General features: G+C 42.5%; 1 protein-coding gene across 5 annotated transcripts in view; it reads right to left on the reverse strand.

Moving 5' to 3' along the window:
* Positions 1 to 17,975, reverse strand: part of MYRIP (myosin VIIA and Rab interacting protein) — a 398,497-nt gene that overhangs the window by 58,507 nt on the left and 322,015 nt on the right. For all 5 annotated transcript variants that reach the window (XM_064360111.1, XM_012460146.3, XM_012460147.3 and 2 more), the window contains one exon: positions 10,691 to 11,328. In XM_064360111.1, coding sequence (XP_064216181.1) covers positions 10,691 to 11,328 — 638 coding nt within the window. The remainder of the gene's footprint in view (positions 1 to 10,690; positions 11,329 to 17,975) is intronic.

A 17,975-nucleotide genomic window follows, 5' to 3' on the forward strand; every position in this document is an offset into this window, starting at 1 on the left:
GTAAAAGCCTTAGTTGATACTGATAGTTAGACGTGCTATTTAATATCTACCTAAAAGCAGGCCCCGAATAATTTATTGCTACACTAAAGTGATCATTTTCAGTGGATAAGCCTTAATATCCAACAGATTTCTATGTAAAAATCCTATAGAGAGAGGCTCCAGACAAGCTCCCAATTCTCCCCAAGATTGAACATAAAATTTTACTGCATTTATGCACATTTTTTTCCTCCCTAGAGAGAAGACCTAGAGCAAGCTTGTTCAACCCGTAGCCTAGGACGACTCTGAATTGAGCCCAACACAAATTCATAAACTTTCTTAAAACATTACACATTTTTTTGCAATTTTTTTTTTTTTTGTAGTTCATCAGCTATCATTAGTATTAGTATATTATGTGTGGCCCAAGACAATTCTTCTTCCAGTGTGGCCCAGGGAAGCCAAAAGACTGGACACCCTGACCTGGAGTACTGATTAGGTCCTCAAAAGGGCCGATGACAAAAAAAAAAAAAAAATGTAAGAAGCACTGTTTTTTAGCAAGTGTCTCATTTTCTAGACATGTTCTCTGCAAGCAGTGTATCTTGGAAGGCACTCCTAACAATTGTCATGCTCCTGGGAAATTAGGTGACAGACACGTGATGAAGATTTTTCTTCTGAGGGTATTTGGTCTAAAGTCCTTCCACACTACTGTTTGTGCGTGCTGGGCTGCTGCGGACATAGGGGTAAGCAGGAGGAATGCGGGAACAACTGAGCCTCAGTTAGAGCAGCTCTGCTTTCAGCCAGATGATGATTTGTAAAATAAAAGCATTTTTTTATTTTTTATTTTTATAAATAAAAATAGAAATTTTTTTTTTTTTTGTGGGAGATACAACCTTTGATACAAGTGAAAGTGCACTCCCCTGTCTTCCCTTTAGATTTCATTTAAGGGAAGCCTCTGTGACTAAAAAGATCTGAAAATCAGAGTGGAGAATTGAAAGGCAGAGGGGAATGATTACGCTTTGGTCTGTGTACTGGAAACAATTCCAATACAGTTCTGAGTAGATTTTAAGGTCTTGTCTGGAGATTTTCTCTTGGCACACTTCAGAGGCAGGCAAACCTTCCAGGAGCCCCAGTGTTCACAGGGGAGTGTCACTACTACCTCCAACTCAGCTTACTGCCAACACACATGTCTCACAAGCACTTGTCAGAAAGCATCCCCTCGAATGCAGAGCTCCACAAGACTCACAAAACAGGGACAGGAGCCATGGGGAGTGTGGAAGTAGAAAAGTTCCTTTTTAAAGTTTCATTTCTTGTTAAAGAATAAGTGTGCTAATAACTTTGTTAAGCCCTATCCTATGTCACTATAAGACATGCTATGCTTACAGGCACGTAGTACATTCTATATCCTTGTACTTTAACCAAGATATGTGTGCTGGACGTGCTCACAGACATGTCCCAGCTCTCCATTGCTTTTACCTGTTTAGAAAAGTTTTCAGTTATTAGCCAATCGGGTTTTACTTTAAATTGTAAGGTGTGGTACCAGCCAATGGAGATCAGACACAGCAGTAAGGATGACCCCAAATGTGCAAGGAATAAATTTGTGTGTTTTCTTTTGTTCATTATACTCTTGTGGCACAATGGCTAGCAAGGGTACCCTTCCTGCAGTCCAGGAAGTAAAAATTGTGTTGCCGAAACATCCTTTGTCTCAGTGCTAATTTTTCTTTGTGGCACCAAGCATCTATTTCCAACAGGGAGGGAGCCTTCCATTGCTCTCCATACCCCCACATTTAATCCTGGAGCAGCCTGGACAGCAGAAGCCAGTGTATTTTGGCCCCTCATCAGCCTGACTTAATTGAACTGTACCTGCTATGATGTATTGGTCAACACTGAGTGACATTATGAGAAACGGCTTTCAAAGTGTGAATCCAGTGGAAACAATTTATAGCAGGGGTTGCTGTAGTCTATATCCTCTTCACAAGGATCCACAGGATGAGCTTCTCTTGGATTTTAGGTCCAAAAGCAGCATTTTTTAAGGAATGGACTCATTGTTCTACTAGTGCTCCTATGACTCGGGAAACTGCTCAGGTCACTCACTCTCCTATTGTCTTCTAGAAACTCAGAGACAAATTTTTGGTATCTCTTGCTTAAGATTCATTGCAGCCATTTTGTGAACTAAGATTACTCCTAGCTTCATCTTATCTTTCCTACTCTGGTTTTCCCTTTGTCCACCTTTTTATCATTATATTTTTATTTTGTTTTCTCCTGTTCGTATTTATGAAAGCCACTTAAAATTATCTCTGGAGCAAGGCAGGCATACACTTATTCAATAAAGGAATATTTACAGATGATTAGTTATAAAGAACTGATAGTTTTTCACTAGGGCAAGATCTGAACACATTTTTAAAGAATAATTAGAACCTAGAATGCTAGACAGGAGAAAATTTACCCCAAGATAACAAGTTTCACTAATGAGTACAACCAAAAATGAAATATTGGAGGGAATTAAAATAGCAGCCTCCTGCGATTCTGAAGTCTCAATCAACGAAAAATTAATCAGCAGGTTTCCATTTTAAAATGGTATCTGGCAAACATCTTTCACATAAAATTTCCACCAAAATTGTGTGGGAAGATACAGAAAAAGATGAAAACCCACAACACTAGAAATGGAAGGCCGCTTGCTGCCAGTAAATGAATGGGACATTTTTAAAATTAAACACAAGGCTCACAAGTGCATTTGGAGATCCATTCACTCTCTCCCTTTTCTAAGTAGTTAGAATAATTGTTGACCCTTCTTCCAGTATTCTTTCCACCTCAAATCTTGGTCCAGGAATACTAAGATAAATGCTCACCATAAAACAAAGCAACACAAACACCAAACAAACAAAAACACCACAGTTGAACCTTCTATGGTGGCAGTGGGACTTTTCAAGCATCCGAGGATAAGCTCACTTCCAACTCCCCTCAGTGCCTCCCTGTTTTATAGCTACTTTAAAAGTGTGTTTATCCTAAAATATTTAGGTGGGTAGGAAGAAGAACTAGTCATGGCACTACGTTGCATGCTGGGTGGTGTAGTGATGAAGTGTAAGCCCTGGGGCAGAGACTCCAAAAACCATGCAAAGTGTATGATGGTGTCTGCTGTTTCTAATTCATTCATTCATTATGTGTATATTCCATACTGTGGCTAGGTTCTTAGCCATCTGATCAGAGAAACATAACATGAGGCAGTAAGAGTAGAACTAAAATCCCCTATCTTAAGCTAGCAGAGTGGAAATGATTTGAGGGCATTAGATATTGGCAAACAATGAGGGTGGGAAAGCCTCGTTTAAGAACTGCTAACAGGAAAAGTTAACGTGGAACTCATGGAAAAATATTGCAGAGAAAAGGAAACTAGTTAGCTTGAAGACATCATGTGAATTTTACTAACAACCAGGACACGATGTCTAATAGCAGTTTTGCATTCTCACTGAAGAATACAGATTTTCAATTAAGCAGTGTAAAAAGCTATAAGATTTAAGCACTTAGACTCAAAGACTACAGGATAAGGTGAAATGGGGAGATAAGACAAAAGACTGCAGAAAAACTGAAAACACAGAAGCAGACATAGACTTGCATTTGAAGTCTGGACTTGCAGAATTACACTTGCATTAATTCTGCAAAAGCAGAATTAATATTCAAAAGAGATGGGGTTTTATCCCATCTATGTCCATCAGGGGGTTGAGTTTAGGAGGACAGAAAAGTGTGTTCAGCAGTTTATGATTATGGATTGCATAAAGCAGGGGTCCCCAAACCTGGGGCCACAGACTGGTACTAGTCAGTGGCCTGTTAGGAACCAGGCAGCATACCAGGTGGTAGGTGGCGGGTGAGCCAGCATCACTGCCTGAGTTCCACCTTCTGTCAGATCAGGGGTGGCATTAGATTCTCACAGTAGCACGAACCCTATTGTGAACTACACACTTGAGGGATGAGAGTTGTGCGCTCATCATGAGAATCTAACCAATGCCTGATAATCTGAGGTGGAACGGTTTCATCCCGAAACCATCCCTCACCTCCCTGCACCTGCTGCAATCCATAGTAAAACTGTCTTCCACAAAACTGGTCCCTGGTGCCAAAAAGGTTGGGGACCCCTGGCATGGAGACGAGGTGTGCAAAGGTATGTGTCCAGTGAGTGAGGCCAGGGATAAGGTAGAGACTGTGGGAAAGGACTCCTGCTCTCAGCTGGCTTTGGCTGCTAATCTTGGCTCATGAGGTGAAGCATCTAGCAGGGAGTGACATGACAGATGTACTTTTGCATCTCCTAAAATGAGTCCCTCACAAGACTCTAAAAAGTCAGGAATTAAGAAAACTACAGAACAATAAAGACACCGTAAATAAGGTGGGAAATTAGAGAAATGAAGGGAAATGAATGTGAGCTTCAAGAGACAAGACCTCGTCTTGTAATGCCCAGAACAGTGCATACATACATATGCAGTTTTGTCTCCAAAAAACAGACAACAGTGTTCCTTCCAAACACACATAAAACATTCACAAAAACTAACCATTTATTCAATCATAAAGGCAATCTCAACAAATTCTCAACATTAGCAATCATATAAGCCGTATTCATTATTCATAATGCATACTAAAAATCAGTGACAAGCCAAAAAAAATGCAAAAACAAAGCAAAGTATTATTCATCTCACTAACTCAATTTGATTAAAATGAGAATTACACTGGAAATGATCAATTACTTGGAAAAGTTTGAAAATGGGCACATTGCATATCAAGGCCAGTAGGAAGGAAGCAAAACTGAATTTGAGGGAAAATTCATTAGCTATATTAGAAATGTATATCAGAATATACATATCAGAATATGAATATTTTTCATAGAAAAATATATATGAAAACAAGAAAGTAAAAAGAGGATGTTAATAAATATAAAAGTAGAAATTAACAGACTAGGAAGCAAAAAAAAAAAAAAATCCCTGGATAAATGAATGAAAGTAACAGCTGATTCTTCAAGAACACCAGTAAAAAAAATAAGACTGATAAATTCAAGTAAGAAAAGAGATGATTATGATAGAGAGAGAATAAGAATGAGAACAAGAGAGAGAGAAAAATCTATAAACCAGAGGATGCAGAACTTTAGTGCAGAGAAAATTTTTTCAAACATGATAAGAATATTAGGTATAACATTATGTCAACACATTTGAAAATCTAGATGAGTTAGATGATTGCCTATGAAAATGTAAATCACTAAAGTGAATTTAAGAAGAGTTACAAAATCTAAATATTTTAACAACCAAATAAAAATCTATAAAGAAAGTAAAAACCTGCCCCTATAAAGATGCAGCAGGCCTAGATAGGTTAATAGATTAATTCTCCCAAACTTTCAGAAAATTATTATGTCATTTAAAGTGATGTAAAAATAATACAAAATAGAGAATCCTTGCATGTTATTAGAATAACCTGATACCAAACTGAAAAAGATAGCATAAAAATGGAAACCAGCAAATGCAATCTAGTTTTTATAAAAAAATCATAATCAAGTAAAATTTATGCAACAAATGAAAAGATGATGCAGAATTGAGAAGTTGATTAATGTCATTTAACAGAAAATGAAAAGATGATTCAGAATTGAGAAGTTGATTAATGTCATTTAACAGACTATAGAAGAAAAAGCTGCTAAGGTGGAGGATTGCTTAAGCTCAGAAGTTCAAAACCAGCCTGGGCAACATTGCAAGACGCTGTTTCTAGAGAAAAATAATAATAATAAAAAAACCCAGCCAGGCATGGTGATAAACTCCTACAGTCCCAGCTACGTGGGAGAATGAAGCTGGAGGATCGCTTGAGCACAGAAGGTTGAGGCTGCAGTGAGCTGTGGTTATGCCACTGCACTCCAGCATGGGTGACAGAGCAAAACACTGTCTCAAAAATAAAATAAAATGAAAAAAAAAAAAAGAGAAAAAGCCTATGATCATCTACTGCCAAAAAGCAGTCACATTCCTGATCTAAACTGTTTAGTAAGCTAGGAATAGATAATTTCTCTATTCTTTAGATATTGATATAATATCTATATCTCTATTAGATATTCTTTATAATATCTAATAAACTTAGAGCAAGCATCACACTTAACAGTGAAACACTGAAAGCAGGTCGCTAAGGGCAGCAGCAAGACAAAGGCAGGATGCCAGATGTCCTTACAATGTCACAGTGTGGCATAAGTTGTCACCAATGCAATAAAACAAGAAAGAGAAATAAGTATACATGATGGAAAGGAAAAGATAAGTGTCATTAATTGTGGACAATGTGATTATCTATCTGGAACAGCTAAGATGTTCACCTGAAAGACTACTAGAACTGAGAAGATAATCCCTTAGGGAACTAAGTTATAAGATGTAAATGTGAAATCAACAATTTCTATACACCAAAAAGCAATTAGAACATGAAATAAATAAAATCTTATCAATACAATGTAAAAGATAATTAAAAATTACTTGACAAAAAGTATAAAAGCTCTGAAAAAAATCCATAAAACTTCACTGAAATTAAATAAATGGGAATAAGTACCACATTCTTGATAGGATAGGCTTAATATTATAGAGATACAAATTACTCTCAAGTAGAAACATACATTTGATGCAATTCCAGTCAAAACTTAAAGACTTTTCTGCAACTTAAGCAGGTTTCAACAAATCATTTATGTGAAGGACTGAGAAAAGCCAAAAAACTTTTAGAAAATGATATCATCATCAACAAAATCCACGATGGTGAACACCATCCATCAGATAGCAACATATATTCTAAAGTTATTATAATTAAAATAAAATAGTATTTGTACAGGAACAGGGCTTCTAGATCAATGGAACAGAAAGTAAGCAAACTGGCTCACAGAAATAAAAGGAGGTTAAAATATACTAAAGGGGCATCTGAAACCATCAGATAAATGATAGATTATTTAGTAATAATTTGGTGACAAATGCTTGATTTGAAGGTTAGATCTTATCCCCTATCACCCAGGAAGGTATAGTACAGATGGTCTAAAGGGCTAAATTGAAAATAGAAAACTACAAAGGATTAGGAAAAAATGGGAAAACGGTCCTTATAACCTTGCAAATTTAAGGCCTTTTAAAGGCACCAAATACAAAAATAATAAAGGAAATAGCTGATAATAACAAAAAATAATTGATAAATTATTAACAAAAAATTTTGTATGTAAAATACACTTAAGGCAAAAATGACAGACGAGAATGGTTTCACGTGTAACCATCGAAGAACTAAAATCTATTATATAATTAGAAAATAAAACTAATTCCTAAAAATCAAGAAAAAGACAAATAGTCCAATAAAATAATAGATGAAAACATAAATGTAAATTGCATATCAAGGCTAGTGGGATGCATGAAAGAAGAGTGCAAGTAGCTTTAAACACGGGATAAATGCTCAATTTCAGTAGCAATTATAAAAATGTTAGTCAAAGAGAATGGTTTTTGCCTTCACATAAAATTGGCAAAAATTTAGCAGAATGACAACACTATTGTTGACAACATGAGAGAACATGCTCACACACTGTTATGGCTATGTAAATTGCTAGGAAGTTTTGGACACTGGTGAAATCTTAATTTGCAAGTCTATTTTAAAACTAAAGACCCATACACTCCTCAAGTTGGCAGTTCCATTTCTTGTACTTGTATAAAGAGGTGTGTGCTTTGATACTCTCTGCGGTATCGTTTATAAAATCAAAACATTGGAAAACTCTTTAAATATCCTATTCTCTGTGGTACTGTTTGTAAAATCAAGACATTGAAAAAGTCTTTAAATACCCAGCATTATGGAACAGTGGTGAACCAAGGTGGTCAAGGAGTTGGGTGTTGGCAGCCACTGACCCAGGCGGGAAGAATATGTTATCACTAGTATTGCTTAGAATGGTCTGGATATGATGCAAGGTGAAAATAAGACGACTTTTATTTGATCTGTTACTGTTTTAACCTTCTCTCCAGACAATGCATCCCTTATTGCACACCCGGATAGACTTCCTCAACCCCCACAGTCCCCCTTTGATACACCATCCTGATGAAATCCTTTGGAGGTTGAATGCCTAGGTCTGTGTGCCTCATAACCTTGGGTCCTGGGGGTTTTGAGTATGCACTGTGGGAAAAAAAGTACCCACTTGTTACTATTGCACCTCCAGTTCTTGTTTCAGAAAGTTCCAGGAAAAAGCTCAGTCCAGGAAAAAACAAAAACTGGTTGGATCCAGAGATGCCGGAGTTGGAGATGAACTTTGGTGAACTTTCCTCCCAGGGAGGAGCTTATTCCCCATTTTCTATACAGGCTACTATGTAGAAGCATGACGGGCAACAGCACCAGTGCTACTTTTACTCCACTTCTATATACAAGGACTCAGCTAACCAGCCCAAGAAAAGCCCCGTTAACACCATTGTTCAGGAGGGCGCTGCTTTGAGGAGCTGTCCCCACTGTCCTCCTTATTTGTTTCAGGCAATAAAATTCCCTCCTTAAATCCTCCTTGGTTGTGGTCATCGGACTGTTTTTGAACTCACTTGTTGTGGGTAAGTCAGTGATGCCTCAGTGACACCTCTCTCACTGTCAGGAGAAAGCGGTGGAAGCACAGGGATGGCATGTTGCCAATTTTGCTAAAACACAGATGCAGTCACTGAACTACATTTCTAAATGTACTTTCTGTATGAATGCACAAGATTTGCATGGATTCACACCCAATGCACTTGCAGTCATTTTGCTGGAGATGACAGGGATTTAGGGTTGTGGTCAAGGGGAACCGCATCTGTATATTTTAAATATTTTTTTTACATTATACTATATTCATTTGTTTTTATTCATTTATTTATGTAATTAAAAAGTAAGTACATAATTTAAATGCATAATTTTGGAGAAGAAAACTGCCCTAGTAAATGAAATTGAAGGGAGAATTAGAAAGGTGAGGGCCTGGTGTAGTGACTCACGCCTGTAATCCTAACACTTTGGGAGGTTGAGGTGGAAGGACTGCTTGAGCTCAGGAGCTTGAGACCAGCCTGGGCAATACAGTGAGACCCTGCATTTAAAAAATCATAATAATTAACAATAAAAAACACATCAGGGTTTTGATGTCTCTGGAATTGCAGCACCATCCCCACCTAGTGGAGAGGAGTGGATACTGCCATTAGCTCAAGATCACTCCCCAGGAGGCAGAGGCAGTGCCTTTTCTCTATCAATGCCTTGCAAAGATTAGCACTAGAAGACCAATTTCAAGCCACTTCAGAATAAACAGAAAGCTTCAGGTATCTAGTTGAGGTGGAGATGTGGCATTTTACAGCTGCAAATGAATCATGCAGACAAACCCTCAAGAACATCCCTTGAGGCGAGTCATTCCACGTTTCTGGACAACAGTGTCCACTTGAACTAGACAGTAATGATTCACACTTGAACCAAAACTTTTATGAAAAAAACCAAATATTCTATGATTGTAACAACCCTATGAGATAGCTTTTTAATGATCTTGTTTTACAGAGGAGAAAATGAAGGCTTGGACTAAATAAAAGACCTTGCTAGGCAATATGTTAGCAGGTCAGTCAGGAGTGATGCCACGTTCTGTGACTTGAGGACCTAAGCCCACAGTTATCTTCATGGGGGCTCAGGACCAGGGATGTGTCTGAGGCATTCATAGAACATCTTGTAGAAGACACTGGTGAAATCTTGGTCCGTATCTTTGGACCTGCATGAGTTGTCTGCAACCACAGGGGACAGTTTCTGGCCAAACTAAGGGTACAGGGCATGGCAAATGGGCTCCACACAGTTTGGATTGGGTTGACAGTGATGTGCAGTCTTCACCTGAAGAGGTGGGGAAAGGGCAAGGGCACAGCACAATCAAAGGCACAGGGTTGGGAGTGAGCAGGGTGTATTTAGAGAATACAAAGTTAGTCTTGTTGGGAGCCCACGAATTATTTGAAATTGTAAGCAAAACCATTTGTGTGTGTGTGTGTGTGTGTGTGTGTGTGTGTACAAGTGCATTTGTAAAGGGATTGAATTCATGGCTTTGATCACATTTTTCATGAACTAAACCATGTGGGCAGAACCACCAAGGATCCAGAGAAGGGGTCTGCTGTGGATTAAAGAATCATAGAATATTGAAATAATGTTTACTGAGCCCTAGTGTCACCACTCAGACAGAGCTTGGCTCTTTATAAATGTCTCTTTCACTTGTCACGAACATCCTTTGAGGTGGGTTCTAGTATCATCTTCATTTACAGATGAGGAAACTGAGAACTAGAGAGATGACTTGCCCTAGGCCACACAGTTGGATCTGAACCCAGGCAGCCTGACTCTGGATCCCTCACCCTACCCCTAAGGCTGGTGGCCCTCAAACTTGAGTGCACGGTACAGTCGACAGCAGGCCTCATTCTAACAGACACAGCTGGGCCCCACGCCCAGAATCTCCAATTCTGCAGGTTTCTAATGAGTTTCCTGGTGGTGCTGATGCTGCTGGTCTGGGGGCCACACTTCACAAACCACACTTTGAATTCTAGGCTGTCATCTCCCAAGAGGACTTGGAGTCCCAGAGAGTCGATGTGACCTATCTGGAGTCACTCAGCTACTTAGCAGCAAAACCAAGATGAGAATCTGGGTCTGTGGATTCCAAACCCAGGACTCTCTATGCCACTCGTGCTTGGAGGAGGGCACATCCTACCTAAAGAGTGTGTGTGCATTTGCACGCATGCACTTCCGTTACCTGACGTGTGTCCAGATCCCGGTGCTGGGCGCTGGGGGAGGATGGCTCTTTGCTCGGCTCTTCTGAGCCCAGTCGGGCTCTTCTCCACCTCCTGGCCCGCCGGTCTGTGGTGTGGGGGGCCTCCTCCGGCTCGCTGCTATCCGAGGTCTCCCCACTAGCTGCCTGGGGGTTGAAGTTCACGTCCAGTTCTCCCTGCAGGCGCATCTTCTCTGCTGCAGGGTTCCTGGGGGCCTTCCTCTGTAACCAGGACAGCCTGGCCTGGTGCCCAACTTCTCGGGAAGAACCCGCGGAGGAGGTCTCCGAGTCAGAGCACATGGCCTCAGGGTTGGGGGAGATTGCAGAGATTGGGGAGGCAGCCATGGGGCCTTGGTCAGAGCTCTGGGCCTGTGTGGGCTGAGGTTGGGGGTTCCTGGGCATGCCCCGGGGCCTGGGACACAGCTTGCTCAAGGCCTCACTCCAGTCAAAGTCTTCCTCGCTGTCGGAGCCCATCTCATCATAGGCAGATGCCACACTGGAGGCCACCTCCAGGGCCTGAAATGTCCCGCTCTTAGGCTTGGCCAGTAGGCGGGTGGGGGGTGGAGCACCGTCCTTCAGGGCCACCCAGTTCCCATCGGAGCTCTGCAAAACTGGGGCCAGGTCTGTGGGTGGAGAGGATAGAGAAAGCAGAGAGGGGCCGTTATCACTTTAATGCAAGGTGAGGCTGCCACTTGTCACGTCCCTGAGTGGCTTGTGGGGGTGTTGGAGAGCAGCTGCCTTTAGGAAGCCCAGGAGGGCAAACCCAACTAGGCAGAGTTCTAAGGTCCCCACGGAATCCCCTGAAAGCTCCAGGGTCCCAGTGCTTCACAGATGGAGAGAAACTCAGAGATCTGGCTCCCATTTCAGTCTACCTGGGTTGATACCACCTCAGTCTCCTCAGCACTGCCCCTTTCCTGCCCTGGGCTCACTTGGAAGGGGAGGGGACAGGGCTACAGTTGGCAGCGCCAGCTTCTGGCTCTTTGACCTTGGGCTACAATTTTGTCTCTTGGATCCTCAGTTTCCCCTCACTGATGGGAAACAATTCCACCACCCTGGCATACTGCAGAGGTTAATGCATCTGCTCTTGGTACTTTTATAGATCCTGCTTCATAACAGGCTCCTGAGATAGGCATATAGGTCTATTTTTAACTCAAGGAACATGCCTCATTCTGGAAAGTACTTGAGGTCAAAAAGCTTTGGTATTTCCAATCTCATTTTATAGATGAGGAAATGAAGGTGAGCAAAGCTAAGTGACTTGTCAAAGGTCACAGAGCTGCTAACTTGTAGAGCAATTTCGAGGTGCATCCTCTACCTGACTCCGAGGCAGCTCTGGGCTATTGACTGTGCCACAGAAGCCTTTGGCCAGCTATAAGGCACCATGCAAGGGCAGCTGGAACAGCTCTCAGGCCATGACTATGGTCTGAAGTGGTCTAAACTGGGCTCAGGTCTGCCCAGAGCATGTTCCCAAGGATTGATCTCCATGCCGAGGGTGGATTGGTAAAAAATGGTTTTGTTTAAGGCCAACTGGAAAATGCTTTCTTCCCAAGTGTCTGTGGGGTGGGAATAAGATGACATGCTGCTCTTTTAGCTATGGGTACTTGGCCCAGGACTGAGGTCTCAGGCACAGCAGTTGCCAGCAGGAGCTGTCATTTTTTTTTTTTTTTTCTTTAACCAGGACTGTTGCAGGGCTGCCTAGGGGCGGTGATGAGGACCTCTGGACTTTGAAGAAACCGCTCCCCAGGTTGGTGTGGACATCTGCTTCAGGGCTGAAGGCCTGTAGCAGCTAAAGCTCTGCCGCAGCAGGACCTTGAGGCAGAGTCCTCCTTCATGCTATTTAAAACACACAGGTTTTCTACCAGTTAAACTGCCACTGCTCCACATAATGAAATGAAAGCTATCAGTATTTCACAGTGCTGCCCACAGAGCATTGTACCTGCTAAGCCTGTTTCAGAACCACAGCCTTGGGGGAATTCAGATGTTGGTGGAACATATGTTTTCAACAGTGACCCAGTTCCACTTCCACTGCCTGACTGCAGCTCAGACTGGCAGGACATTGAGTTCTTTTTATTTTGAGAGTCAGGAAGTGGGGCTTTCTCTGACGAGGAGGACGCTGGGCCCCGGCAGTGGGCTGACGTAAGCAGGGGCCTCCAAGAAGCCTGAGACCATGCACCGGCCTTTCTCCTGCTGCTCCTGCCTTCAGTGCCCCCCTCCACCATTTCCATGTAGTGAGACCCTAGTGATCCTACAATACCTCGTCCCACTGGTGAGAATGGCCTTTTCCTGGAGTGTATTCTCATCTCCCTGCTGGACATGGCCTCTCCTCTCTGAGCTCTACTGGTGTGAGGGCCTGGCTGGCTCATTCCATGTTCCTCCATGTGTTCTGGCTGTCACACACCTGCTGAGCATGAGGACAAGGTCCCTGAGGCAGGGCCTGGATCTCAGGCATCTCTTCATCCTTAGAGGAAATTAGGCTGCTCTGTCCCAGAGCCAGGTTTTGCACTGGAAAGACCAGTGGCCTCGAAGTCAGCTAAGAGGAAGCCCTACTCAGTCACCTGGCAGCGATGTGATCCTCAGTTCTCTGACTGGTGAAAAGGGTACAGCTAATATCTTAATGGGTTGTCAGAGGACTGCATGAGGGGATGCTCATGACTGTTACACATGCCTGCTCAGAAAGAGGATAAATTGCTGATGGCTCCTTTCCCCTTATCTATAAATGAAGGAGGCTGCTTTAGTGTAGGGCAAAGAACAGCTTTGGATTCAAGCAGGTGCAGGGCTGATCCTCAGCTACTGAATTTACTAGCAGGTGACCCTGGTTAGAGAGCACCTTGGGTCTACTTTCTTGCCCAACAGTGGGGTCAGTGTGACCCACCTTTGGCTGTCATTAGGATTATTTTGAGATAACACATGTAAAGCATCAATCCTAGTGCCTGCTATACTTAGGGCCCTGAGCTATTTTTATCTTATATCTGTTGAATTGGATTTAGCATTAGTACTTAACACCTGGTTATGAATTAACACCCATACACTCCATATGTATGTATATAGAAAAGAGATACATATCTGATAGGCACTATTCAGTATTACATATTAATATCTATACAGTAACACTATTTTCATTGGCAATGGAATTATTCAGAAGAGTGGCTTACTAGGGTTATTATTACCATTTATTATTGGGCTCTACTTGTGGTGGTGGTAATAGCAGGTCTCTTGAGAAGCGTATTTCTGTTTGCTGGCATTCTCCTAACGCTGTGTCCGGAGAGTGTCAGTCAGGCGGTAAGGGTTTCTCAGGAATGCTAGTGAGACTGTGCATGACTAGTAAGTAGTTATATTGATTTTTCCTGTAGTAGGCTCTGTGGGTGCCCTACCCTAAACCTTGGCCCTCACCACTTCAGTGTATGCCAGCGGGACTTCCAACTGCCAGCACTTGCAAGTCTTCACTTGAGGCTTGCTCAGGCGACTAGAGCCTGTGTTGCCTGCCCCAGGGGCAGGGTGGAAGTACCCAGGATTCATCACCTCCTGGGAGCAGCCCTCAGCCAGTGAGTAGGGGAGCTGGTGGCTAAGCATCCCAGCTCTCTTGCCTGTCAGGCAGGTGAGTCTTCTACACTGGCTCCCAGAGTCCCCAGTGGGGTCAAGCTCCAGCCACCCACAGTGGCCATCTGCTTAGTAACAAGCCATTTATTGCTTGATTTTCTTTCCTTGTTCCTTTCCGTGTGTTTTCTGGGCTCATCTCCCAAATAAACTAGGGTCTTCAGATTCTTATATTAGGATATTAGGGTCTGCTTCTGGTGGAAGTCAAACCAAAACACCCACATGATGCAAAGTAGACTCCGAGCATGGCTGTTGAGTGCTCACTGAGAAGAAAGGCAAAGTCCTCTGGGCCTTCTAATCTGTCACTGAGGCTGTTCTCTGGACGGTCTTCAAGACAACTCACATGTTGCTCGTCAGTTGCATGTGCTTGGACTTCCTTCCTCGAGGAGCTGGCTATTCTGCTCTCTGAGCTTTGCCAACATCTTTTATTGCTTAACACTCAAACTATATTATAGTTGATTTTCTCAGTTGTCTACCCCACCCTTCAATCCTGACCATCAGCTCCTGGAGGGCAGAGCCAAGTCTTCTTCACTGCTGTGCCCCTAGCCCCTGGCCAGCTTTGTGTCCCATCCTGGGAACATGAAGACTACTTGTTAATGAAAACAGGCACTAAAGGCTGCAGGGATGATGGGGCTCTGGATGTGCAGCTCTCAATGAGCCCTGCTGTCTACAGCTTCTCCAGGGGCCCTTGGAAGAATCCAAAGAAGGAAATCCCTTGATAATGCCACTCAGCACCTGGCTCCAGGGTTGACCCTGTTGTAAATGTGGTCCCTGGGCTCCAGCACCCACCATATTTGGAGATGGAATTCAGCCCATTGCCAGCTCCCTTTCTCCTGTGTTTTACAATCCCAGGTTGCCTTGTGCCTCTGTGGAAGCTAGAAGTTGGCCAACTTTTACCTCTGCAAAAATTCAGCCTTCTTAGCAAAAACACAGATGGCTTCCTGAATACCCAACCATGTGAAAACTTCGGTGGTTGTTGATCTGCATCATCAAAGCTGCACCTGCGCTCCAATACCACCGTCTCTCAGTCCATCAGGAACACCCCTCGGGGATCTTGCTCCCCCATCCTCTCCTTTCTCCAAATTCCTGCTCTTCCATTATTGTGCAGATAACTAACATTCAGTGAGTGGCCCCAGAGCAGTTACAATTCCCCAATCTTTATTTCCCCAACACTGAGCACATGCAGTGTATACAGTAGATGCTCAATCAAGGTTTACAAAGTGAAAATGCATTTGGGGGAAACCCATTAACTGCTATAGGCACTCTCAAGACTGAAAGCAGAGTTACTATGGTTTACCCAAACCACAGCGTCCCTAAGACTGACCCCAGCTGTGCACTAGCAGGCTCCTGAATCAACCTTTCTCCAAAGGCATAAACACAGCTGCTACATATAGCCCAGTGGGCATTCACTTTCTAAGATGACCTCCACCCCCGGGACTCCTCTGTTTGACGTTTCTGCTCAACTGAGACTGAGCAATGCCTGGAGGAACAATCTGCTTCCTGCTAAATGTTTCAGACATCCCTCAAGACCTCTGATGCTGGCATGGACAGTTTGGCATGTCAAGGTCTAAAAATTCCTCAGAAAAACCAGAAGTTTTCCACCCAAGTCCTTTTTAAAAAAATTTAAATCTTTATCTTGAGAGATGCATGGATTTTTGAGCAGAATGTGAAGTCTTTTTTTGGGTGTGTCATGCTGTGGAACTAAGTTTTATGTTTATATACAACTGAAAAATTACCTATGAGTGCCTAAGTTTACAGAAGATTATGTACAAAATCATGTTTTGAAAACGAAATTCCTTTGCAAATTTATTATGAATGTTCATAATCCAGTTGGGAACTATTTTGTGAAATAGAGCATCTTGTAGTTGTTTGTATAATATTCTACACGTTTATCACTTTGCAAGTCTGGATTTTGAAATGACGGTTTTTGTTTATTTGTATGGTAGAGAGACACTTAAAATGCAAGAGTTGAAAGCCTACAAATTGGAGTCTTGATGTTTGGATTTGAGGACCAGCTCTGCCTACATTGGCTGTGGGGTCCTGAACAAGTCACTTCACTTCACTGTCCATCAATATTCTTATCTGCAAAACCAAATAATGACTGTGTCTAGCAATGCTGTTGGAGGAAAAAATAAAATAGTGCCTATATATGGAATCTGTATGTTTTTAAGTGATTTTAAAAAGCTAGGTATTGTGTATTGAAGTTCTATTATGTGGTATTCTCATGTGCTCTGTGGAATCTAACAGTCCCTTCTCTGTGTGCATTTGCAATCCATAGAGAAGGAAAGAGAAGTGAGAAAATGAGGGAGAAGACAGAGAGAGTGAGAATATGAATTAATGAATGAATATGAATATGAATAGACTGAGAGGTGGAGGGAGGAAAGAAAGACGTATCTAGAAAAGAAAAATGCACTTAAAACCCCAAAACAAACACCATATACATAAGGAAAGAAACATTCACGTGCTGCAGAATTTCTGCAATGTCATGGCCCTGCAGTTTTTACTGATAGGTACTAAAAGGTTAATATAAAAATAATCTCTTTTGGTAAATCTTTAGAACGACAGTTAAAAGATATTTAATGTTTTCTGATACTTTGTACTGTGATAACAATGGGTTTTGTTTCTCTAATCGTTGGTTAAATCTTTTCCCTTTTAGAGTAGGAATAATAGAATCTTTAAAAGCTTATTACTAGGATGCCTAAGCTGCTGTTCATCTTTTCTGTTGTTCAGGAAAGGGGTGTAGATCTGATATGACATGGGATGAGAATACTGTTTATGGTTTCTTCATGTGAAGACAACTATGCCTGGCCTCCCTTCACAGTATGTGTATGCAGGACACAGGAAGAAGGAGTAGACCTCTGCAGGGGTGGGGGGAAGATTTACTCTGACATTTGTGTAGACCAAGAGGCCCCCTGAGCACCGGGGTTTCATGGCCCTCGGCTGTCACCTGTGGCGATGGGTGACAGCCCATCTTCTGATGTGAGACTTTAGGAAAATGACTCAGTTCATTTGAGCCCCTTCATTTTAAGGGATTACATGAGTCAACAGCTTTATGAAGGACCACATGTCATACACGTTGAAGAGTCTCTAAAGAGGCAGCTGACTTGCCCCACATACAGGCAGGACATTCTATGGGGAGGAAGCAGCAAGAGCAGAGGTGCCAGCGAACAGCAATGCCATCCTCAGGATGTCCCTCAGCCAGGGATAGACAACTGCCCACCAAAGACTCTTTCATGGCCCAGCCGTGTTACTGGTATGCATCTGCCCAGCCAGGACGCCATTTCTCAGGGCCTCCTGCATTGAGGTGGGGCCATATGACAAGTTCCTGTCCAAAGGCTGGGAGTGAAAGCGGTGTGAGCGCTCCCTGCTGAGATGGTTAAGAAGCAGCTGCCTGTCTTGGAATTCTCCCTTCCTCCATCTGCTGTCTGAATGTGGATAAGCCCACAAAAGACTCAGAGGCCCTGGAGGATGACAGAGCCACAAGGTGGGAACCTTGTACCCTGCCCTCTGAAGGCCTCCCACCGGCCAGGGGTACTTGTACTGCACTGTGGTATGATGAAAAAGAAAATAACTGCATTAAGCCGCTTACATATTCAGTTTACTTGCTATAGTGCATATGCTTCCCTAACTAACTTATCCAGTTTCAGAAAGGACATCCATAAAACCAGACCTATGCTAG

Source organism: Aotus nancymaae, unplaced genomic scaffold, assembly GCF_030222135.1.
Source record: "Aotus nancymaae isolate 86718 unplaced genomic scaffold, 86718_ANA_hifiasm-v0.15.2.pri h1tg000038l, whole genome shotgun sequence".
NCBI lineage: Eukaryota > Metazoa > Chordata > Mammalia > Primates > Aotidae > Aotus > Aotus nancymaae.